This window comes from Colossoma macropomum, unplaced genomic scaffold (assembly GCF_904425465.1).
Source record: "Colossoma macropomum unplaced genomic scaffold, Colossoma_macropomum, whole genome shotgun sequence".
Taxonomy (NCBI): domain Eukaryota; kingdom Metazoa; phylum Chordata; class Actinopteri; order Characiformes; family Serrasalmidae; genus Colossoma; species Colossoma macropomum.
Genome location: NW_023494795.1, coordinates 37,688,236 through 37,713,606, shown reverse-complemented (window position 1 = coordinate 37,713,606; position 25,371 = coordinate 37,688,236). Strand labels below are relative to the sequence as shown.

The 25,371-nt window shown below is 39.0% G+C and overlaps 2 protein-coding genes across 2 annotated transcripts; both read left to right on the top strand.

The window, feature by feature from the left end:
* Positions 1-1,459: 1,459 nt before the first annotated feature.
* LOC118816211 (carbohydrate sulfotransferase 12-like) lies at positions 1,460-2,762 on the top strand. Its single transcript, XM_036582731.1, has one exon. It carries the CDS (start codon positions 1,486-1,488, stop codon positions 2,695-2,697), a length of 1,212 nt encoding a protein of 403 aa, XP_036438624.1. The 5' UTR covers positions 1,460-1,485; the 3' UTR covers positions 2,698-2,762.
* A 17,444-nt stretch (positions 2,763-20,206) lies between these two features.
* Positions 20,207-21,521, top strand: LOC118816284 (carbohydrate sulfotransferase 12-like). The gene has a single exon (XM_036582809.1). The coding sequence runs from the start codon at positions 20,212-20,214 to the stop codon at positions 21,424-21,426; it is 1,215 nt and encodes a 404-aa protein (XP_036438702.1). The 5' UTR covers positions 20,207-20,211; the 3' UTR covers positions 21,427-21,521.
* Positions 21,522-25,371: the final 3,850 nt, after the last annotated feature.

Sequence of the window (25,371 nt, the reverse complement as noted above, 5' to 3'; positions counted from 1 at the left end):
CAGACCGTTCTTAAAAGAAGAGAGGACGCTACACAATGGTAGACACGGCCCTGTCTCAACTTTTTTGAGATGCGCTGCTGCCATCACATTCTGAATGAGTTAATATTTTTTATGAAATGGTAAAATGTCTCCCTTTCAATATCTCATATGTGTTCTATGTTCTGTTGTGAATAAAATATGGGTCTATGAGATTTTCAAATGATTGCATTCTGTTTTCATTTAGATTTATTTACATTTTACACAGCATCCCAACTTTTTTTTGGAATTGGAGTTTTTTCGGTTAATTCTTCAAAAATAAACATATAAATAAATAGTTATATGATTAATTAAATAAACTTAAACAGGACAACTGGAGTCAAATCAGTTTATGGAACAGTAATAGCAGTTTATGGAAGAATGGGGGGCTGGGGAAAGAACAAATGAAAGGAAAAGGAGCAACTTACAGTTGTAATACTCAAATTCGGCAGTTAGTTTATTCACTATGAGATGTAGGCTGGTTCCACATAATATGGGGAGATCTAGTTACAGAGTGGGAACTGATCATGAATAAATTGGTGGAGAAACTGAGTAAAACCAATAACCAATACCATTGAAGGAACAAGTGCTTATTTGATGGTTAACAGTTAGTTCATTAATCATTTACACCATTAGCTTCAAAAAATTGCATACTGTCCTGCTTTAAGCATCGCTCTGCCTGTGTTATCTGCAGTTACTGTGCAAAAGGAAAAAGGAAAACACATCTCCATCTGAGGCTTACCACATTTTATCTTTACTGATACATAGCTTACCCTTGAACTATACCATGAACCTTTAGATCTACTGTTTTGCCCCCTTAAAGTGAGTTCATTCACAAACAAGGCAGCACATGGCTATGGAGGACCACTGTTACTGTAAAGCTGAAGAAGAGTATAATCTCATTAACTCAGTAGGCCCAATATAAACACACTCTCTTCAAAACATGCCCAGGCAAAACATTTTCATCCAAAACAATAAGGTAAACAAAAGCCTAACGGCCTTAAGGTAGGTCTCAATGTATGGCTGTGTTCAAAATATTGACATGGCAATATGGCCTAGATAAGCTTATGGCGATCTGCGCACTGATGGTGCACAGTGATGCCTGTATGAATATTTATACAGCGCGTGCAATGTACTTTTATACAGCGCGTGCAGGCAAAAGTAAAACAGATAAAGAGTTCAAGTCTGAGAGCACAACGTTTTCCAGTTAGTTACACTTTCACAGACTACAGGTTGTGGTGAGGTATTAATTTGAGATCTATGTTATAATTAATGCTTAGCAGTTTGCAATTTGTGCCCATTCTTGTACAGTTGTATGTGACCTGTGACATGTTCGTGAACTTTATGATGTTTTATCACAAAGCACCATATGTCACCACTTGGCTAATGACTGGTCTCCACCCCTATCTGCTTCTTAGTATTTTCCAGTTTCATTACCCTCACACTTACCTTTTGTTCTCTCCGAGTGAAATGAAGAGGCTGAGACATTTGTACTTTGTTTTAATCCTGGGGGGCATTCTTCTGGTGTATTTTGTCAACAGATACTGGACGCACAGAAGTGAGGCAGAAGAATTTCTCAGAGCTCCACTTAACACCTCTTTGCTCAAACCAGAACATGGATATTCTGATCCGCATTTGGGAACTGTCAGTAGGATCTACAATGAATCCAACTACTACAACCTGTTTTGGAATGGACTTGCAAACTTTAATAAGGAGACAGATGAAGAGGATGACCTGTTTGAGGACCCAGAGCTGGAGAACAGGAGATGTGAGTGGAAGATCCACTCAAGCCCGATTCCTCTGGAGCTCAAACACAGACAGTACGCCCGAAAGAAGCTCATTCATGACCTGTGTGACAGTAACGGCACCTTAAGCTTCAATGGGAAATGGCAGACAATTGATGACATTCCAGACTGGGAACTAGCGAACCTGCTTGTAGATGACCGCCATGGAATAATCTATTGCTACGTCCCAAAAGTTGCATGCACCCAGTGGAAGCGGGTCATGATTGTTCTGAGCGAGAGCCTTAAGGTGAACGGCGTGCCTTACAGAGACCCTTCAAATATCCCTGTGGAACTAATTCATGGAAACAGCATCCAGTACCTTAACAGGTACAACAGGACGGTGATGAAACACAAACTTCAACAATACAAGAAGTTCATGTTTGTCAGAGAACCTTTTGTCAGACTGATTTCAGCCTACAGAGACAAGTTTCAAACAGAAAATCAGCCATTTTACAAGCGCTATGCCGTCCCTATACTGAAGAGATTCGCCAAAATCCCTAATCCACCAGCATCTGCAAAGGAAGCACGCGCTGCTGGTACTGAACCATCTTTCTCCAACTTCATTCAGTATATACTGAGCCTACCAGCAGAGAAATATGAACTGCTGGATGAGCACTGGAGACAGATGACTCATCTGTGCCATCCATGCCAGATCCATTATGACTTCATAGGGAAGATGGAGACCATGGAAGAAGACGCAGCTCACCTGCTACGAATGCTCCACGTTGATAATATTGTCCAGTTCCCAAAGATCAAAAGTAGCACAACAGATGAAAACTGGATAAAGACCTGGTTTCCCAACATCGCCACTGAGCGGAGAAGGAAACTGTTCAAACTGTTTGAGACAGACTACAAATTATTTGGATATCAAGTTCCTGAATATCTTCTACATCCATAAAACACTTGCTCAGACATTGGAACTGGGTGGGGTGTTTTATTAACATTACTTTCTTCATTCACGTAGTAGTTACTGTGCATGAGCGCAAATGCATGATTTTCCTTTCATACCGTAAATGTGTGGCACCACATGACTTTTTTGGTTTAGGCTTGTTCTGTTTTGTTGATAAGAATGATTAGTTACTGTTTTAAACTTCAGGCTTAGTATTCTTTTAATACTTTTAAGACTTGGAACTTTTCAGTAACAACTATTAAAGTAATAAACATACACTACCCTAAAGTTTGGAATCACTTTTCAAAGGTATGTATTCCATGTTTTCTATATTTCTGTTCACCACATAAGACCAATGTGGAGGTAGTAGGCTTTCACCAGTAATAAAAAGAAATATCATGATATTAAGCTAATCTTTTACCATGGTTTATATTATCATGATATTGCTTTATATATAGATTTTAAAAACATCATTAAAGTATGTTTATGTTACAAAGATACATTCTGAATGTCATTTTTAAAAGAGGTATATGTATGAAATATTACTATAAAACAGTCATTACAAAAACTGTTCACATAAAGATGTTCACTGACATTACTGTCATACAGGACTGTTAGAAGCCAGGACTGGAGTTGAGAACCCGTCATAGCGCACTGAAACCACATCAACATATAAATGGCGTATTTATTGAGCTGTATCAATTAATCATCATGAACATGTCATACCAGTCATTATATAACAACAGCCTCTGTTTATGCACTCGCAGTGGGAATACTAATTCTGCTAGCGGGGAAACGACATTCTCCATTATATGATAGCAACAAGCTAACAACTTTTTTTTCCACACCAGGTTCAGTACTGTTTCGCGTCTACACATGGACTGCAGACAAACAAAGCTTGTAACAGACATTCAGGTGACCTTTTTTTCATTTGTATGCTATACACTGATCAGGCATAACATTATGACCACCTCCTTGTTTCTACGCTCATTGTCCATTTTATCAGCTCCACTTACTATATAGGTGCACTTTGTAGTTCTACAATTACAGACTGTAGTCCATCTGTTTCTCTGCATACTTTGTTAGCCCCCTTTTGCCCTGTTCTTCAGTGGTCAGGACCCCCATGAACCCTCACAGAGCAGGTACTATTTGGGTGATGGATCATTCTCAGCACTGCAGTAACACTGACGTGGTGGTGGTGTGTTAGTGTGTGTTGTGCTGCTGGAGTTTTTAAACACCTCAGTGTCACTGCTGGACTGAGAATAGTCCCCAACCAAAAATATCCAGCCAACAGTGTCCTGTGGGCAGCGTCCTGTGACCACTGATGAAGGACTAGAGGATGACCAGCACAAACTGTGCAGCAGCAGATGAGCTATCGTCTCTGACTTTACATCTACAAGGTGAACTGACAAGGTAGGAGGGTCTAATAGAGTGGACAGTGAGTGGACACAGTGTTTAAAAACTCCAGCAGCACTGCTGTGTCTGATCCACTCAGACCAGCACAGCACACACTAACACACCACCACCACGTCAGTGTCACTGCAGTGCTGAGAATGATCCATCACCCAAATAGTACCTGCTCTGTGAGGGTTCATGGGGGTCCTGACCACTGAAGAACAGGGCAAAAGGGGGCTAACAAAGTATGCAGAGAAACAGATGGACTACAGTCTGTAATTGTAGAACTACAAAGTGCACCTATATAGTAAGTGGAGCTGATAAAATGGACAATGAGCGTAGAAACAAGGAGGTGGTCATAATGTTATGCCTGATCGGTGTAGATATGTGTTACTGTGCAGCACTAAGTAAATATTTCAACTTAATGACGAACTACTGCACTAGATTTACCCATTAGCTCACTAACGTAGCAGTCTATTAGGCTGGTCACTGCACTAGGCAAAGATAGACAGGGCAGGGTCAGCAGCAATGCAGCTCTTTCATTGCCCTGCTGTGGCTCCACAGCTAAATTAGATTTTTAGGTAAAAATAAAATATTTCTCTGTTGCAATAAAATAAAGCTCTGCCGATCGTTCAACACAGTTTTATCAATAAATGGTCTGAAATGCTGGAGTTAATGAAGACTTTAATTTACAATTGTATAGTAACGTCCACAACTTATTTACAGTCTCAGTAAGTCTTATATAAAGTCTCTCTTAGCGTGAGTCTGGCGCTCTCAGTAGTGGGTCGCTACAATATATTACAAAAATAGCTGTTATTTCAGATTATTTTATTATTCTTGAGCTATAACCCAAACTGGCCATTGTTTATTCAAAATGCAAAAACATCCACAGTAAAATACAGACACTTGTAGTAGACCTCAAAATATATCATGAATACATAAAATGTTCGAAATTTAAATGTCCCCAGGTGTTCAGTCTTTTAAACCTGCCTATTCGCTTGAACTAGACACCTGGTATCCTTTCTTTACTGCACGTTCGTTAATGCTTGGGCTCAGTTTCTGAGCTGCTGAGCTGACGTTTGGTGTTTATGTTGGTTGAACTGCACATGGGGTGTAGACCATACAATCACCGTCGCCTTTTTTTGAAAACCAGTCTTAAGTTATTTTGGCTGTATGTTTGAGTCATTATCATGTTGAAACCTCCATCCTCTCCCCTTTCTTGAGATAAAATTCTCCTCTAAAACCTCCTGGTACTTCATTCCATTTATGTTTCCTTTCATGACGTGTAATGCCCCAGTACCATTTGCAAAGAAGCAGCCCCATGTCATGATGCTCCCACCTTCATACTTCACTGATTTGTCTAAACGCTTGAGTGCAAATTTTAGACATGCATCTCTGCAGTTCATTGCTCACCATTCTCTGTGTTGCTTTTGTTTCTGCTGCTTTCAGGACATCCTTTAACTCTTCTAGAGTGACTGCTGGCTTCTCTTTTATCATTAGTCTGCGAGAGCATTGTGAAATGTTGTACCTGTCTGGGGACGATTAGTTGTAAACTTTTTAATCACATATTGCTGAACCAGTCACACTGGCTCTGCAGTTTTTCCATTGAATTGTTGTTTAATGTTGTTCCTGAAAACTTTAGGAAGCTCCTTTACCTTCACCATGACTGCTACTTGTTGTCTTCCCCAGTGTGTAAAACTCACCCTGGTATTCAGGTGGTCCCATGTTGGCTGGCTAATCCAGCGTTGGCCGGCTGCTCACTCACTCTCCATAGCAGTGCTGATGCTAGATTCAATGGCAACAAAATGTTTGGTTTAACCATCCTTCTCCTGCAAATGCTCTATGCTAGTTTGGTAATGTGCTCTTCCACATATTAACTGAGATCTTATACATTTCCTCTTTTGTCTTGGAGTTGGGCAGGTTTTCAGATTTGCAAATATGATACAGCATATTGTAAAGTTTTTTAGAGGTATCCTGGGCATAGTTACAGTTAAGGACCAACTGGGTGTTACAGTGCCACCGTGAGGCAGATGAGTGCTGCATCTCCAGCTAGTTAAGAATACCAAAGACAGAAGCTTGCTGATTGGTGGGTGAAGCAGCTAAACAGCGACCTTTCCTTGAATTTGTATTTGAGCGTCTAATTTTCCCTAACAGACAGCATAACGTCAAAATAAGTTTATTTTTAGGGACCCCCGAGAATTTTCAGGAGGTCTAGGAGGTTAATTAGGTATTGTTCTTCATACTTTGGTTTTTCGGTTATTAAAAAACAAATATAAAACGGTACTTTTTTCCCTTACAGTATATATTAGTGTAGGCTAACTGTCCATACCTTTGGACTTTCACTTAAGGATATTTTTGGTTCTGTATTTCCACTTTTAAATGAGTATGATTTTGTCAAAGTCCTCAAACATTAATTTACAGTGGTGTGCAAAAGTTTGGGCACCCCTGATTTTTGTTGATCTTCGAAGTGAAAATAAGTTAACACGTCCTCTACAGAGTACAAATGTCTGCACATTTTAAGGCACAATTTCTGTTTATATGCTAAATTTAACATATTGGTGTAAAAAAAAAAGGCCTGTGCAAAAGTTATGGCGCATTTCATATTTTATATCAAGTTTTTTTTTTTACCAATATGTTAAACCCAGCAAATAGAGACTGTACACTCATATTTGCAGAAAATGTCATATTTAAGTTTGTTCCCTTATTTTTGCATATGACTGTAAATATAATTTCCCTGTACTTTTCACAACCCAACGAAATAAGAAGATATAATCAGCTCTTTTGTACGGAGAGGAGTGAAGTGGATCCACAAGTACCTTCTTGTAACCTTTAGGCATGCAATAAACTTTATATTGCCTTCTATGACGTACACTGTATCATGTTTATTGCAAAGTTACTCTGGTGACACAAACGAGTCAGATAGGGTGTCTGTGTCAATTTCTTTTTGATTTACCTCTGTGATGTGTCACAGAGCTCAGGAATTACTTTATTGCTGAAATGTGTGCGGGAGGCGAAGCTGTAAAGGCCACCACACACCGGACACAAAATGTTGCGTAGCATTGCATCACATAGTGTAGCATCACGTAGCAGACACTATATAGCGCTGCTATAAAATACTAGCAAATACTAGCAGCCGATAAAAGCCAGGTTCAAGCTAATTTCCATGCTCTACTCATTTAAATTGAATGAAATAAAGCATTCAACAGCACTTGGCAAACTTGCTGTTTTAGAGCTCAAAAAGCCTAGGCTAGTAACGTTAGCTGAGGTAATTTACCATTAACTGTTTACCTGAAAGACTGAGTTGCTGAGCACTGGTGCATGTCAACGCAGAGTGGCAGCGCCCAGGTGTGGACCTTCGTTAACCCCAAAATCCCAGATTTATTACATACAAAGGCTTATTATTCAGTACCTACAGGGACTTCAATGAAAACTGGTTGAGCTATTCTTAGAGCATTTAAGGGGTTAAAAACAAAGGCTGTGAATTTTTGGATGCTGCTCAAATGCATTCCTGCTATTATGGGTGCAACGATTAATCGACTTAGTTGACTAAAATCGATGACCAATTTAGTTGGCAACTATTTTAATAGTCGTTTAGTTGGTGACGTCGTCACACGTGTTTCTCATGCTAACTAGGAATGTTTTGACATTATCGCTTACTAGGGAGTGAACAAAAGTCGACCTTAGCTGACATGGGAGTACATCCTCCATGCTGGAGCATCTGAAGAGGAAACTTGTCAGCTCACTGGATGAAGAAGATTCATCTCGGTAAGACAGTTGTGCTAGCTAGTTAGCTATAGCCATTCTGCTTTATGTAATGAGCTGTAACGTTTTCTATTTCGAAGTGCACGTTCCCTGGAATCGTTAATGGAGTTGGAACGGAGCAGCAAGTAACTATTATTCACAGTGACCCTGTTCACTTTCCAAATATCGTTTACAGTTTTAAACATTGCATCGTTGTCTTAATGTCGAGGCCACAGGTGCGTTCAAATTCGCTGAACGCAGGAGAATGTTTGCCACCACTCGCAAACAGTTTCAGGAGGTAGTTCTTCGCAAGCATACAGGCCAGCTGGACGAAGAGTTACCATTGAAATGGAATGTTTACACAGAATCACTCAAATTTAATTGCTCATAGAGAAAAAATTTGCTACAAATGTTTGTCTCTGCTTGCGGAATTTGAACGCAACTCACGTTTATGGCTGGAGATGTGTTGCTCATAGATATACATAAATAGATGCTGCGTTGCGTGTGCTGAGTAGTCGGCGCCGGCTTTTTGGGGCGTTCAACATTGCTGCTGGAGTGCACTCAGTACCATTACGGAACGGCAGTTTAAGAAGGTTACTGTAAAGAAACTGTAAATAAGGTTACTGTCCAAAATTACACTATTTCAAGAGTATTGCACTCGGAAAGTGGGATAGGGATATATAACGGAGAGAAGGCAGCGATCCACGTTCATGTTTGTGTTTTATTCATTGTTTGGGTAATGTTTACGTGTAGATATGGCTGTGTGGTTGGTGAAGCACAGAGAACCTTTTGGTGTGATTAAGGGAAAACTGATTTGGTTTTGTTACATTTCATTGCTGCTACTTTGCACATCCTTGATTTAAAATTTTGACAGGAAAAAGATACACACACGCACTTTCTAAACTGCTTATCCTTCTGTGTCGCGGGGGGTTGCTGGGGCCTATCCTAGTGGTAGGAAAAAGGTACTGTTGTTTAACTTATCTTTTGTATTGGCAAGAAAATTTATTAAAACATTAAAAAAAATTCAATACGGAATTCATCTTTATTGTCTTCATTGTTAGTTAGCCAATGCATAAAACAACAGCAGCTAAATTTAAAATCTGATAGCTACATAAGAGTTATTTGGTAAATGAGCAATTGATAATCTGAATAATTGATCATTCTTTTCAGTAATCGATAGAATATTCGACGAACAAAATAGTCTTTAATGAATTAATTGAGTGACTTTTGGACAGAACTTTCAGCAAAACATAAACAGGCAATACATGGAATACTTATAACATCCTAACATGATATAAAAGTGAAAACAAATTAAAATATCAATAATCCTCACTATTCGGATGCTCCAATACTTGTGTGCCGACATTTGTAGCTTAATTGACCGATCAACAAAAACCAGAACCTGTGTGAGAGAAATGCTTTAGTTGTTTAGCTTTTGCGATTGTGTTTATAGCCTACACCAATTACTCATGCTAATAATTTCACTACAACTATTTCATTGTGTTCTTTCTGAGAGTCTGGAACAGGCAAAAACCATAAAGCATACACGTGCCAAACACAGCAATGTCTAATGCAGAAATCTGTTTTTAAACCAGTGCTTCAATAATACGTCTCGTATTTTTTATTTTCACCATGGCAGTTAACTATGTTAGCGACAAGCTAGCAGGGTTCTCGCACTATATGGGATTTTAATCTCAGCTCTACTGTAAATACAGATAGGTTTAGCTCATAACAATCATGTAAGTAACATTCTTTACTTTGTATATCTCAGTTTTTAAGCAACACTTTATTTGCAAGCTTGACGTCTGTATTTTATTATTAACCTGACAGCAAGTTAGCTGTCTGCTACCCGCTAAGCCTACTAGTGTGGGCAAAATATATCCAGTTATAAAGAGAATATCACATGTCAAACGGTTAAAGCGAAACTATTTGGAGGAAACAGTGATGTTCAACTGGTAGTTCATCACCTGGTTGCATTTTCTGGGTTCAGATTTCAACTCTAACAACTGTGTCTTTTTGAGGAGACACATTCACATATCTGCTGATGCTCTGTTCTATTTATGCCTGTAGTATCGCTGTTCTCACTGTGATTTCATCCTGACTCATCTGTACTGACAGCCCCAAACTGCACGTCGTCCCAGAATGCCTCACACACATTTAATTTAAAGGTATTAATCAATAGCATAAAAAGAAAGCACACTTCCTTTGACTTCACTAAAAAAGGTAACGAACAAACAACGTTCTCTAACCAGATTTTTCAGCCACAATCTCGAAACACAGTGTCACGTGAAAAATAAGGTGAACATAGGAGTGTATTTTTTTTTTTCTTTATTTGTGGTCTCACTCTCTAGAACATTCTTCTTTCACTGCCAGAGGTCAGTGAATCTGTCTTGTCTTTTTTCTTCCACAGCTAAAAAAAAGTAATCCATTGGATGTAGTAAAAAATAATTGCCAATAAACAACGCTTCACCAGACACAATGCATTTGAGCCATAAAACCACACAAGGGCAAAAGCAATCAAAGAAACATGAAAGCCAAAAGTGATTTGCGAGCCGACGTCAGTTTTAGTCCCGTGTTTTTACAGCAACACAAGGGTGCATACTCGGCAACACAACACTAAAAGAATTTACAGGCCTAGAAAACAATGGGCCTCATTCAACAATATCTTCCTAAATGTTTTCTTAAATGCCTTTTTAAGAAAAAGTCTACGTGAGGTTCGTGACGTGTTCTTAAACCACAGAACTGCTCACACCTTTGTGTTCTTGAGTGTGTGTAGATTCTGTTCTTACTTAAGAACAAATCCCAAATAAGAAAACATCGGTGAATGTCAAAATATGTGAAAACTGTGTAAGTGGGTTTTAAGAAGAAATTTCTTCTTAGGAATCGTTGGTGAATGAAGCCCAATGTTCACACTGCACTCAAAACTCTGCAAACCCACACAGAAATCTGATACATTGTAATATATGGATATCAAATGTCTGACATATAATACATTGGTTTCCCTTAAATCCAACTTATATTTGACATATATGAACATTTGAAATATATGCCTGACCTTTTATGATACATGTCCATATATGCCCATCTATCAGATTTCTATAAGGGTAAGCTCTGTGCAAAGTACCTGCTTTATACACACCTAACAACAAAACATTTATGAAAGATCAAAATGGTTTTATTGCAGCCATACTGATGCAGGGAACTGAGCAAACAAATGTGGGCTTTGTTTATCACATCCTGCAGCACCCTGTTATGGCCCATAACCTTGCATTTGCTGGTTGGCAGATGTCCTCATGTAGTCAAAGCTTTGTTGACAATCAACAGACAGCAAGCAGGTTAACATTTCTAGGACCACCCAACTCTCTCGCAGAGAGAGAGTGTCCAGTCCTTCCCTTTGAGGGCGACAGGATAGGCTGATGTCCGTGAGCATGAGGAAGTTATCACTAAGCTGAAAACTGATCAGAATGTTGGAGAAACTCATCAATGTTATAATATCACTAAATTCACTGAAGGAGGGATCTGGACTAGCTGCATAGGGCAGTGAGAACTAGCGCTGTCAGATACAATCAGAAATCAAATTCAAATTTTCCCCTTTTTCCCCCTCATTAAGAAATGTTCAAATATATTTGACTGCACTGCAATTTTAACTACGCTACATTTATTTATGTACTTATTTATTTAGCAATGACTACATAAATAAATAGCACACATGACTGCAGTGAATGCTAGATTCCTAAGTCGATCCCAAAGTGGTGTTTGGTGTTTAAACCAAATCCAGAAGTGCTGGAGAGTCCTTCTGCCAATCTCACAATAACGAGATCATATAATTACAGCTTTGTATCACTTAGTATGACATTAATTATCTTTAATAATGACTGACTATGTCATAATCATTACTTACAATCTCATAATTAGAAATTAGTATCTCATAATCACAACTTATATACTTGGTAAAACCACTTTTTGCTGCAATGACAGCTTTATTTTTGGGGTGAGTTTCTACCAACACTATTTGGGAGTGATTTTCATCCATTCATCCTGACAGATTTCTTCCAGGTTGTTCAGGTTGGTTGGATGACACTTGTGGACAGGAATGTGCAAATAGTGCCACACATTCTGAATTGGGTTGACATTTGGACTGTGACTTGGCCACTTGGCAGACTGAAGCAGGTTGTCTTGCAGTATATTGCAGTATATTGCTCTAATTTCCTTAGGGCCAACTGTGTCCTTGTTAGGGCAATATCTTTAATATATTATGTAAAAAAAATATAATAATTCTTGTCACTGGATATTTCCTTTCATGAAACCAATATCACTTAAATTAATTCATTTTGAAGGTGAGTCTTTTAAAATAATATAAGACAGCACAGGTTAGTGTCATTTGTGATCCAAAAATGTTTCATAAATTTGAAGGGGCTTGAATACATTTGTGTGCGTGTGTGTGTGTGTGTGTGTGTGTACATACATATATATAGTTAAATTTTATATATAGTTAGTTAAATTTTGGAGTCGCAAAGTCGCTTTTCTTTCCTGTGGCATTCATGAGCTTTCTATGATGCTATGCTATGATGATGCTGGAGTTAACGGTACACCACACTGCCAGTATATTAGAAAGCAGGTGCAGGGCCATAGCCATCCAGCCAGAGTCGGGCCAGAGGCCTTCCTACAAGTACTAGCCAAGCCCAACTACGGCACAGTCAGGTTTCTGGCTGCATCTAACACTCTGCTAACTGTGCCAACAGTAAAGTGGGATTTGGCCCAGATGATTTTGCTGGGAAACCTGTCAAACTCTCTCCCCAGCCACTACCATATCTTTCAGCCAATTGTCCTCTGTCCTATATTTTACCTTTTATCTATATTGTGGTCAAAAACAGGAGGAAATGTAGAAGAATGTCACAAAGATTCTCAGTTTCTATGACTACTGTCACCAGGCAATGATCCGTCCATATACTGAGGACCTTTAGTGGTAATGTGCGTTCATCACCATGTTATTGTGTCAAGCGGACAATAACTCCCTCCACAGCTGGTGGCTTTATTAGAAACCTTCCTAAATTATCAGCCGCTCTCATCTGTCCATCTAATCCTACTGAGCTAGATGCTATGACCAAGCTCTTAGAGAATAGTTTTCGATCTACTCTAGATAGTGTGGCCCCATTAAAAAGTAAAATAGTAAGGCAGAAAAAACTCGCCCCCTGGTATAATGACAACACTCGGGCTTTAAAACAGAACGCCAGACAACTTGAGCGTAAATGGCGCCTGACTAAGCTAGAAGTGTTCCAGTCCGCCTGGAAGGAGAGCCTTACAGACTATAGACAAGCACTTGCTACAGCACGCTCAGCTTATCTCTCCTCTCTCATAGAAAACAATAAGAATAATCCTAGATTACTTTTCAGCACAATCTCTAAACTAACAGAGAACAAAACAGTTAGTGAACCCCAGATGCCATCAGCCTATAGCAGCAACGATTTTATGAATTTCTTTAGTGATAAAATTGAAAAAATTAGGCAGAAAATTCAGAATACGCAATTAAACTCTAGAAACCTGCTTCCCCATAATGCCAGCCTCAACCTTGAAAATATTATAATTCCTGCAGAGAGGCTGGAATCATTTACCTTACTCCAAGAAAATGAACTATTTAAAATAGTCTCTTCCGCGAAATCATCTACCTGTATGCTAGATCCGATTCCTACAGGTTTACTCAAGGAAATTCTGCCAGAAATAACCAAGCCTATTCTGTCAATAATAAACTCTTCTCTTAGCCTTGGGTACATCCCAAAATCTCTTAAACTAGCAGTAATTAGACCGCTGATTAAGAAAGCAAACCTCGATCCATGCGAACTTTCAAATTATAGACCCATCTCGAATCTCCCCTTTATATCTAAGATCTTGGAAAAAGTTGTAGCAAAACAGTTAAGCTCCTTTTTACATAGGAATCAAATACATGAAAAATTCCAATCTGGTTTTAGGCCACATCATAGTACAGAAACAGCACTAGTAAAAATTGTAAATGATCTATTATTATTTTCTGACCAAGATCATGTGTCCTTGTTAGTCCTCCTCGATCTTAGTGCGGCATTTGACACAATAGACCACGCTATCTTACTAGATAGACTAGAAAACCTTGTAGGGGTAACAGGAACAGCTCTTTCCTGGTTCCGGTCCTACCTCACTGATCGGTATCAGTTTGTTAATATAAACGGTGAATCATCTGTTCTCACAAAAGTAAAATATGGTGTTCCACAAGGCTCTGTTTTAGGACCTGTATTATTCACTTTATATATGCTACCACTGGGCACCATTATCAGTAGACACGGCATAAACTTCCACTGCTATGCCGATGACACTCAGTTATATTTAGCAAGCGACCCAGATGATAGAATTAAACTTAGCAAGATTGAAGACTGTATACAAGACATAAAGGACTGGATGTCGAGTAACTTTCTCCTTCTAAACTCAGATAAAACAGAGGTTCTGCTTCTTGGTCCAAAAGCAGCCAGAAACAAACTGTCTAATCTAACACTTAAACTTAACAATTTCTCAGTTGCATCAAGCTCATATGTAAAAAACCTTGGTGTCATTATAGACCCTGATCTGTCCTTCGACACACATATAACTAATATTACTAGAACAGCCTTCCTGCATCTTCGCAATATTGCTAAATTGAGAAATGCATTATCTCTACAGGATGCAGAAAAGTTAGTTCATGCATTTATTACTTCAAGGCTAGATTACTGTAATGCCCTGCTGGCTGGATGTCCCAGCAAAAGCATTAACAAGCTTCAGCTAGTCCAGAACGCTGCAGCCAGAGTTCTTACTAGAACCAGAAAGTTTGACCATATCAGCCCAGTTTTATCAGCCTTACACTGGTTGCCAGTAAAATTTCGGATTGATTATAAAATTCTCTTGCTGACTTATAAAGCACTAAACGGACTCGCCCCGCTGTACCTGAGTGAACTTCTCTCTCACTATGAACCATCCCGCCTACTTAGATCACAAGGTGCTGGCTTACTATTAGTACCCAGAATTAATAAAGTTACGTCAGGGGGGAGAGCTTTCTCATACAAAGCCCCCCAGCTTTGGAATAGTCTTCCTGTTAATGTTCGGGACTCAGACACAGCCTCAGTCTTTAAGTCTAAGCTAAAAACCTACTTGTATATTCAAGCCTTTGGTAATTAGTTTTCCCTGTTAGTTCTATACCTGCCAGAGTCTCTGCTAACACTGTAATTTGTGATCGGTCACCCATTACAGAACTAACTCTGTGTGTTTTCCTCTCTGTGTGTTTTCCTTTCTTTTCTTCGCCGAGTTGAACAGCTGCCCGTCCTGTGCGTTCTGATGCTGCTGCCTTTTCTGCCTCGATCGGGTGCCACTGCTCGCCAGCCCTCTGGACCGGGTTACCAACATTGAGCCTCCTGCTGTTCAACGCCGTGCAAACCTCACCCTCACAACCTGACCCCACTGATACTACTGCTGTTGCTGCATGAACTATTCAAAATTATTCACTTGAACCAATCAATCATTCAAACTAATTCAAATTAATCAATCACCCATTGACTGTGTTTTTCCTCTCTTTCTTTTGCCGAGTTGAACAGCTGCCCATCCTGCTGCTGATGCTGCTGCCTCTGCTGCCTTGATCGGGTGCCACTGCTCACCGTGCAAACCTCACCCTCACAACCTGACCCCACTGATGCTGCTGCTTCTGCTGCATGAACTGAACTATTCAAATTAATTGTTTCCTTCACGTTTTACCCTGTTTTTTGTACTATAATACTTTATACTAACAATGTTTACTATCCGGTGTCGACCAGAGGAGGATGGGTTCCCCTTCTGAGTCCTGGTTCCTCTCAAGGTTTCTTCCTGTTTCTCTTAGGGAGTTTTTCCTTGCCACTGTCGCCACTGGCTTGCTCATGGGGGCTCGGACCCGGACTTCTTTTGTAATGCTCATTTCCTTGTAAAGCTGCTTTGTGACAACACCTGTTGTAAAAAGCGCTATATAAATAAACTTTACTTACTACTACTTACTTTGATTAAAAAACAGAAACCAGAACAGCAGTTCTCTGTTTCTCTGTTTGGCTTGGCTGAGTTTGTTATGTACAACAGGCATTACTCAACCCAGGAGTAAATCTACATCAGCGTTCATTTAATAACCTGCAATAATACAGTTCTCATTCTCTCACGTCTGGCAATATACTGTGTGAAAGGTGCACTTCATAGGTGAGGGTTCCTCTACACAGCAAAGGTGTTCAAGCACCACTGCACTCAAATGAACACTGTCAGAGTTTATTTAACACTGTAGCTGTTATTTCAGCAATGGGAATTTTTTTTGTATGTTTACTGATCACAACAATGGAAAAAGGGTTCAGATAAATGCTTCCTGGCTCTGGGAATTCAGCATGTCACCCATGGTTTTCTTCACTACAGTGAGGATTTGGGTATTTATTAATATTTTATGTATGCATTACAGTACAAAAGTCAGAAACCACCTATTTGATTATTTAATATCCAGTTAAAATGGCTATTAAGTACATTAAGTGCTTTGGCTATGCCATTCCATAGTCCTCTATTTCTCCCCTTTGAGACATTCCTTGGTGGATTTACTTGTATATTTGGGATCATTATCCTGGTGGAAGGTCCACTTCTTCAGCTTAAACTTTTTGACAGATGGCCCCACATTCTACTGAAGTGGAAAAGGAATCATAGTTGATTCTGTGATTGCAAGTTGGCCAGGCCTTGAGGCAGCAAAGCGGCCCAAACCATAACATATCCAGCACCATGCTTTAAAAGTGGTATGAGGTTCTTCTGATCAAATGCTGTCTTTGGTTTTCACCAAACATGCCTTCTGGTACTGTGCCCAAACAACTATCGTTGGTTCATTCCAAAAGTCCTGGTCCTTGCCTAGATATTAATTAGCAAATTTTAGCCTTGCCCCAATGTTCTTTTTGACAACAAAGAACTTCTCCTGGTGCACCTCCCATGTCTCTTTTCAGTGGTAGATGCATGCACTTTGACCTCAACAGTAATATGCTACCGGCAGATCCTGTGATGACATTTTCAGATTGAGCTGTTCCATTAGTCCTGACACGTTATGTATTTATGTATGTATGATTATCATGTATTTGATCTGCTATATTTTCTTCACTCACTGCTTGCAGGTATCAGATAAATACATAAATGTAAAACTATTTATAACCTCACTGTTTATGGTTGTTATCAGTTTCCTTACTTCAATTTTGATAGTTTCTTTATAGCCAGCTGCTGTTATATAGTGGCATGTAATTTATAGGCTTAAATAATCAGCAATATGCAGCAATGTCTGACAATTATAAAATACACAAAAAATCTAATTTGATTAAAATCGGTTGAGTAATAAGAAGTCTAAAGGATGCACAGAGTTATAGCCACAACTAAGAACAACAGACAACATGGCAGCTATGTATGTATATATGTATGGTCAGTGTGGAGTCTAATCATACACCCCCATCTGGATCTTGCCTCTTTAAAAACAGTTCAGTTTGTGGATTGAAATCATACCTGTAGTTTTTCAATGTCTCCACTGGCCCACCTCTTCACTATTGTGACAACAGGCTTGTTGGTTTTGAGTTTCTGCCTGTATGTTGGGTTGAGGTGAATGAGACCGGGTCAGAATGACAAGAACTGTGTGATGAGCAAGGACAGATCGAGTCTCACCACTTAACCACAAATGTATCAGAGAATAATCTGTCAGTTTGAAAACACCTTTCCTTAATAAGTGATTGCAAGGACTTCAGGTATTTCACCCTCTACAGGGCATAATATTAGTAAAACAGAGGAAACGTTCTGAGGTCTGACGAGTCAGTCTTTCAGATTGTTTATGGAAATAATGGTTCCGTGGGCCAAAAAAGAAAAGGACCACCCAGATTACCAGCGTAAAGTTCCAAATCAAGGATCTGTCATGGCATGAGGGGGGTATTTTTGTGTAACCTGCACATCTGTGAAAGCCTCATTAACGCTGAACATATTTTGGAGTAACATATGCTGCCTTTTAGATGCCATCTTTTTCAGGGAAATCCATGCTTATTTCAACATAACACAAAAAACATTCTGCACATGTTACAAAAGCATGGCAGCGTAATCAGAGTGCAGGTGCCAGACTCACCTGCCTGTCTCCATTAATTATGAACTGCAAAATATGACTCTCAAAAGTCCCATGTGACTGCACAGCTGAAGACTTGTATAACTGGAGAAAGGCAAAAAAAATCTGCTTTTAAAGCTGGATCAATTGGCATCTTCAGTCCCCAAATTATTATTAGGTGCTGCTAAAAGGAAAGATGATGTAACACAGTGGTAAACATGCTCACATCTCAACTTTTTTTGAATGTGTAGCAGGCATCATACTTGGAATGAGCATATATTTACAAAAAAAATCAATAAAGTTCAAGATAAAGCATCAAATATTGTGTAATATTGTGTTATTGTGTTTACAACTGAATACAGGTAAAACAAAATTTACGAATCACTGCTTTGTCATTTTATTGGCATTTCACATATTGTCCATATTTTTTTGGAATTTTGGAATTGGGTTTGTGCTTGATGCTGCTATTAGATTGTTTTTCCATTGTGGTTTTACATTGTATGTTCATTTTATTTTTTCATGAAGGGCCTAAATCAACAGTGAACTTGCCTAGTCTAATAATTCTTGGTAAGGAAAGTGAACAACTAAACTGGAGTTTTACACTCATTTGTCACTTTGTCAGGTCCACTAAACATATCGTTACTGATTTATGTAAAACTGTCAACTTTCATTTAAAGATATCTTGATTTATTTGAACATGACTACTTTTATTTAAATCTGTCAACTTTTATTTAAAACTGTCAATTTTTTTTATTTAAAAATGTCTGCTTTTATTTAAAACTGTGAACTTTAATTTAAAGATGTCAGGTTTTATTTAAAAATGTGTGCATTAATTTAAGGCTGTCAGGTTTTATTTAAAACAGTGAACTTGTATTTAAAGTGTTTTTTTGTAGATGTCTTGCTTTCATTGAAAGATGTCTTGCTTTTTGTAAAGATATCTTGCTTTTATTTAAGCATGTCTTATTTAAGCATTTTCCTTGAACATTTTATGTATGTTTATTTTATGCTTTTATGTAAAGTATGTTTATTTTATGCTTTTATGTATTTTTCTTCATTTAAAGATTTTATTTTTATTTAAAAATAATTAGTTTTAATTTAAAGTTGTCTTGCTTTTTGTTTTCATTTTGTAAAGATATCTTGTTTTTTTATTTAAAGAAGTTAGGTTTTATTTTAATTTGTCTTTCCTTTTTTTGACAGTGCCCAATAGCGCCATCATATATAGCAACATCGACTACAAGTCACAGTGCAAGTGCAAGAAAACACAGAGGACTAAGTGGAAAAAAAAACTACTTCCGGGATAGCAAATGCTTTGTCGACTTTCAGGTTTCTCAGGACTGTCAAACTTGTCACACTACACAACATTTATTGCTTGTATTAAGGATCACAGAAATGTCACATGCCAAGTTCACATCAAAGTTTATGGCAAACAAGCTCATCTGTGCTGCTACCAGAACTCTATTAGCATTTCCACACACAGGAGAAATGTACTGTGAATATCAGTATTAATATTAATAATTAATATGAGAATATTAACTGAGAAGCTGCTCTTAACCCTGAAACCCCAACCAAAGACAAGATGGGTTGGAGAGGCCAGGGCACACACACAGTGGTGGTGATAGGATCCAGGCGTCACTATGTTTACCACACAAATATAGCCATTTTATTTACTATTACAACCAGTGGATCTAGATCTGTCTTCTTAGTTTTTATTTGTAATGTTGACATTGATAGAATGTTGCTAAAAAGTTTTCTATGGGTACTATTTTGCCTTACAACACCCTACATGTATCTCTCTGCCATGAATGGTTTTTAAAAAATGTAAAACTTTTTCTCAAAATTGTAGGGCATTAAGCACCACCAGTATGAAAAATTCAAACTTTGTAAGTTTCTCTAGAATGATCAAATCACTTTGAATGTTTAAATCTTAATAGTGTAGTTGTGCAGAAATGTAAAAAACAGGTGGAATCCCAAAGTGAATTTATTCTGAAACAAGTCAGCACATGGCTGTGCAGGACCACCGTTACTGTAATGCAGAGGAAAAGAATAATTTCAGTAATTCAGTTGGTCAAAGATAAACACGCTCTCTTAAGAACATCATCATACAAAACAAAAAAGATACACAGATGTATGAAGGTATGAATGTGGGTAATGAAAGGTGTGAAAGGGTTAACAATGTCACCACTGAGCTCTCTTGAAGAGCTGATATTCACGTACGTCTCCTTTTCAGGTTTTTCCAGTTTTATAACTCTCACACTTATCTCTTGTTCTCTCTGACTGAAATGAAGAGGCTGAGACATTTTTACTTTGTTTTAATCCTGGAGAGTGTTCTTATGATATTTTATGTCAACAGATACTGGACGCACAGAAGTGAGGCAGAAGAATTTTTCAGACCTCCACTTAACACCTCTTTGCTCAAACCAGAACATGATTATTCTAAACCACAGTCAAAAACTGTCAGTAGCAGCTACACTGGATCAAACTACTACAACCTGATCTGGAATGGATTTGCAAACTTCAATAAGGAGACAGGAGATGAAGAGGATGATCTGCTTGATGGTCCTGACCTGGAGAACAGAAGACGTAACTGGAAGTTCCACTCAAGCCCGATTCCTCTGGAGCTCAAACACAGACAGTACGCCCGAAAGAAGCTCATTCATGACCTGTGTGACAGTAACAGCACCTTAGGCTTCAATGGGAAATGGCAGACAATTGATGACATTCCTAACAGGGAACTAGCGAACCTGCTTGTAGACGACCGACACGGAATAATCTATTGCTACGTCCCAAAAGTTGCATGCACCGAGTGGAAGCGGGTCATGATTGTTCTGAGCGAGAGCCTTAAGGTGAACGGCGTGCCTTACAGAGACCTTTCAGATATTCCCGTGGAACTGATTCATGGAAACAGCACCCAGTACCTTAACAGGTACAACAGGACGGTGATGAAACACAAACTTCAACAATACAAGAAGTTCATGTTTGTCAGAGAACCTTTTGTCAGACTGATTTCAGCCTACAGAGACAAGTTTCAAACAGAAAATCAGCCATTTTACAAGCGCTATGCCGTCCCTATACTGAAGAGATTCGGCAAAATCCCTAATCCACCAGCATCTGCAAAGGAAGCACGCACTGCTGGTATTGCACCATCTTTCTCCAACTTCATTCAGTATATCCTGAGCCTACCAGCAGAGAAATATGAACTGCTGGATGAGCACTGGAGACAGATGACTCATCTGTGCCATCCATGCCAGATCCATTATGACTTCATAGGGAAGATGGAGACCATGGAAGAAGACGCAGCTCACCTGCTACGAATGCTCCGTGTTGATAACATTGTCCAGTTCCCAAAAAGTAAAAGCAGCAGAACAGATGAAAACTGGGTAAAAAACTGGTTTCCTTACATCCCTATTAAATGGAGAAGGAAACTGTTCAAACTGTTTGAGATAGACTACAAATTATTTGGATATCAAGTTCCTGAATATCTTCTACATCCATAAAACATTTGCCCACTTTAACTGTTAGTGTATTGTTAGTGATGGCAATCAGATGTGAGTGACCATCCAGTTTTATTTAAAGAACAGGGATCTATCACAGTCTGATCTTCACAACACAAGTTTGTGGAAGTGTATGATGGCACAAACAAAGCAGATTTCTGAGGACCTCAGAAGAAGAGTTGTTGATGCTCATCAGGCTGGAAAAGGTTACAAAACCATCTCCAAAGAGTTTGGACTCCACCAATCTGTCATGCATTCGGCTCCCTCTATGGAGGAAACGGACATCATCTCCCAGAATTCTCTGGGAGATCATGTGACTGAGCAGCCGCACTCGGAATCCGACTCTGACAAGAACTCCATTTCCCAGGATACTATGGAGTCTCAGGTGACTTCAGACTCTCACAGGGGCTCCTATCAGCGCTCACAATCCCCTGAGTTTTGACTGCTTGCACCTGTGTTGATGATCATCTGACAGTTAGATTAGAGTAGATAAGCCCGGGCTTTAGTTAGAATCACTGCGAGGTACTGTTTCTCTGAGACTACTGAGCGTTTTTCATCCTGTTCTGATTGTTTACCGTGTTTGACCTTTTCGCTTCGTTTGACTCTGTTTTTGCCTATTGCCTATTCCTTTGGTACTTTCGCTTGTGTGTATGATCTGTGTTTTGACTTTTGGACTGTTTTTTGACTACGATCTCTGTTTTTCCCCTTTTGACTACGGCCGCTTGGTTTATATTAAACCACCTGCACTCACCATCCGCACACGTCTGGTTTTCTGTCCGAGCGTTACACAATCACAGTCAGACAGACTGTGTACAAATGGAGGAAATTCCCGATCATTGTTACGCTCCCCAGGAGTGGTCGACCAACAAAGATCACACCAAGAGCAAGGCGTGTAATAGTCTTTCTTAGCTACTACAGGCCTGTCTCACATTGGCTACTGTTGGAGTTAATGAATCCACCATCAGGAGATCACTGAACAACAATATTGTGCATGGCAGGGTTGCAAGGAGAAAGCCGCTACTCTCCAAAAAGAACATTGCTGCCCATCTGCAGTTTGCTAAAAATCACATGGACAAGCCAGAAGGCTATTGTAACAATGATGATGAGATCAAAATAGATCTTTTTGGCTTAAATGAGAAGCGTTATGTTTGGAGAAAGGAAAACTGCATTCCAGCATAAAAACCTTATCCCATCTGTGAAACATCATGGTGGTGGTAGTATCATGGTTTGGGCCTGTTTTGCTGCATCTGGGCCAGGATGGAACAATGAAATGATTTATACCAGGTAATTATTCTAAAGGAAAATGTCAGGACATCTGTCCAGGAGCTGAAACTCCTGAGAACAGGGGTCATGCAGCAAGACAACGACCCTAAGCACACAAGTCGTTCTACTAAAGAATGGTTGAACAAGAATAAAGTTAATGTTTTGGGATGGCCAAACTCCTAGAAATGTTGTGGAAGGACCTGAAGCAAGTAGTTCGTAAGAGAAACACCACCTACATAACAGAGTTGAAGCTGTTTTGTACAAAGGAAGCAGGACTAAATAACCGGTTACCGGAAATGTATATTTGCAGTTATTGCTGCACAAGTGGGTCACACCAGATACTGAAAGCAAAGGTTCACATACTTTTGCCACTCACAGATATGAAATATTGGATCATTGTCCTCAATGAATAAAAGACCTAATATTTTTGTCTCATTTGTTTAATGTGGTACTCTTTGTCTACTATTAAGGCTTGTGTGAAAATCTGATTAAGTTTTAGGTAAAATTTATGCAGAAATATAGAAAATTCTAAACAGTTCACAAACTTTCAAGCATGTTTACATGAATTTCATCTGCCTTTAGATTTGAACTCCCTTTTTGAATATGAAGAATTCCGGACATTAACTTTATACAGCTTTTTCATGCATTTTAGAATCTTCTACAGTTCCATTCATCATTTTGGACACATCTAATAATTTTTTATGTGTATTTACAGCTTTAAACTGTCCTAGTGATTACTTGAAACATGAAGCTACTCAGGACTTAAAATAGTAGAATCATTTTATACCCTTGTCTGCAACCAAATTGGTTTTATCATTGAAAACTTTTATTCCAGGATTTTGAACAGCAATTTCAAACTATTAAACAGTAGTGTATAAGCTTGGTCTTGGTAGGTGAGTTCCACCTCTATGAAATTAAAAGCTAAACAGAATATCTCCTTATGCCTGGCCCACACTACATGATTTTAACATCATAACCAATGTTGAAAACGTGAGAGACTCCAGAAATAATGTTTTTCACAGATTTTTTTGTCCTTTGTTTGTTGTTAGTCATCAAAGTCCCCACACTATATGATCTGAGCTGAATGAAACCCGACACACTTTCAGAATAGGAACACCAACAAGAGTCCCAACTAATGGTTCCGATTCCTCAGTTCCTTGTGAACTGCTACACTGCAGGAATTTCTTGCAAACTAACGTGACCCTAGATTTAGACAAACACAGGGGATGACAGCGAGTTATGCTGATGTACTGTGTGCTTTCTTTCAAAAAACAAGTGGAACTCCAGCCATACAAGACTTTGTAGACCACTAAAACTGTGTCTATCAGATAAACAGCACTTAAAGCTTTCATCTTTGAGAAAGAAGAGGAAATCAAGCTCCACTCTTGCTCCTGAAAGAATCCACAAGTGTGTCAGTCCATCCTTTTACTATGTGAAGACAGATCACCACTATGAGTCTGAGAAAATGTGTAGCTGTCAAAAAGCTGTTACTGATAAAGACAAAAAAGCCAAAAAAGAGCATTTGCACTAGAACACAGAAACTGGACATCTGAGATGTGGAGGAAGGTTTTCTGGACTGATGAAAAACTTGAAGAAATATCATTTTTAAAATTGCAGCCCTGCATCTTCTCCCCATGGTAACTCTAAACTCACACAAAAGAACCCACAACATCACACGATAAAATATAGCCAGCACATCTCTAATTACCAACCAACAACATAAACAGCAACAACAACAAATGTCCTTTCTTAACGGAGAGGGGAGGCACGTACAGGTGCAGCTGTGTATGCTACGTCCCTAAACCCCTTCTGAAAAGTGAAGCCTGTGGCGGACACTACAATATTAGGGCAACATATTAAGACTACCAGTACTGTCATACAACCGCATTTCCAAAAAAAGTTGGGGCACTGTGCAAAATGTAAATAAAAACAAAATGCAATGATGTGCAAATAATATAAACCCCATATTTCACTGAAAATAGTACAAAGACAACATGTCAAATGTTGAAACTGAGTGAAAAAGTTGGGACAGGGCCAACAAAAGGCTGGTAAAGTTGTGTAATGCTAAAAAACACTTGGTGGTTACTTGGCAAAAGGTCAGTAACATGATTGGGTATAAAAAGAACATCCCAGAGAGGCTGAGTCTTTCAGAAGTAAAGATGGGGAGGAGTTCACCACTTTGTGAAAGACTGCGTGAGCAAATAGTGCAACAATTCAAGAATAATGATTCTCAACATAAAATAGCAAAGAACGTTTGTTTTTCATCATCTATGTTACATAATAACATTTAAAGATTCAGAGAATCTGGAGAAATCTCTGTATGCAAAGGCAGTATTTGCTGGCCCTCAGGCAGCACTGCATTAAAAACAGACAGGATTCTCTAGAGGAATTCACTGCATGGGCTCAGGAACACTTCTGAAAATCACTGTCTGTGAACACAGTTCATCACTGCATCCATAAATGCAAGTTAAAACTCTAAAATGCAAAGAAGAAACTGTACATAAACAGGATCCAGAAATGCTGCCACTTTCTCTGGGCCTCAGCTTATTTAAAACGGACTGAGGGCAAGTGGAAAAGTGCCCTGTGGACCGACGAATCGATATTTATTTCTTGGAAATCATGGACGCTGTGTCCTCCGGGGTAAAGACCACTCAGCTTGTTATCTGCATACAGTTCAAAAGCCAG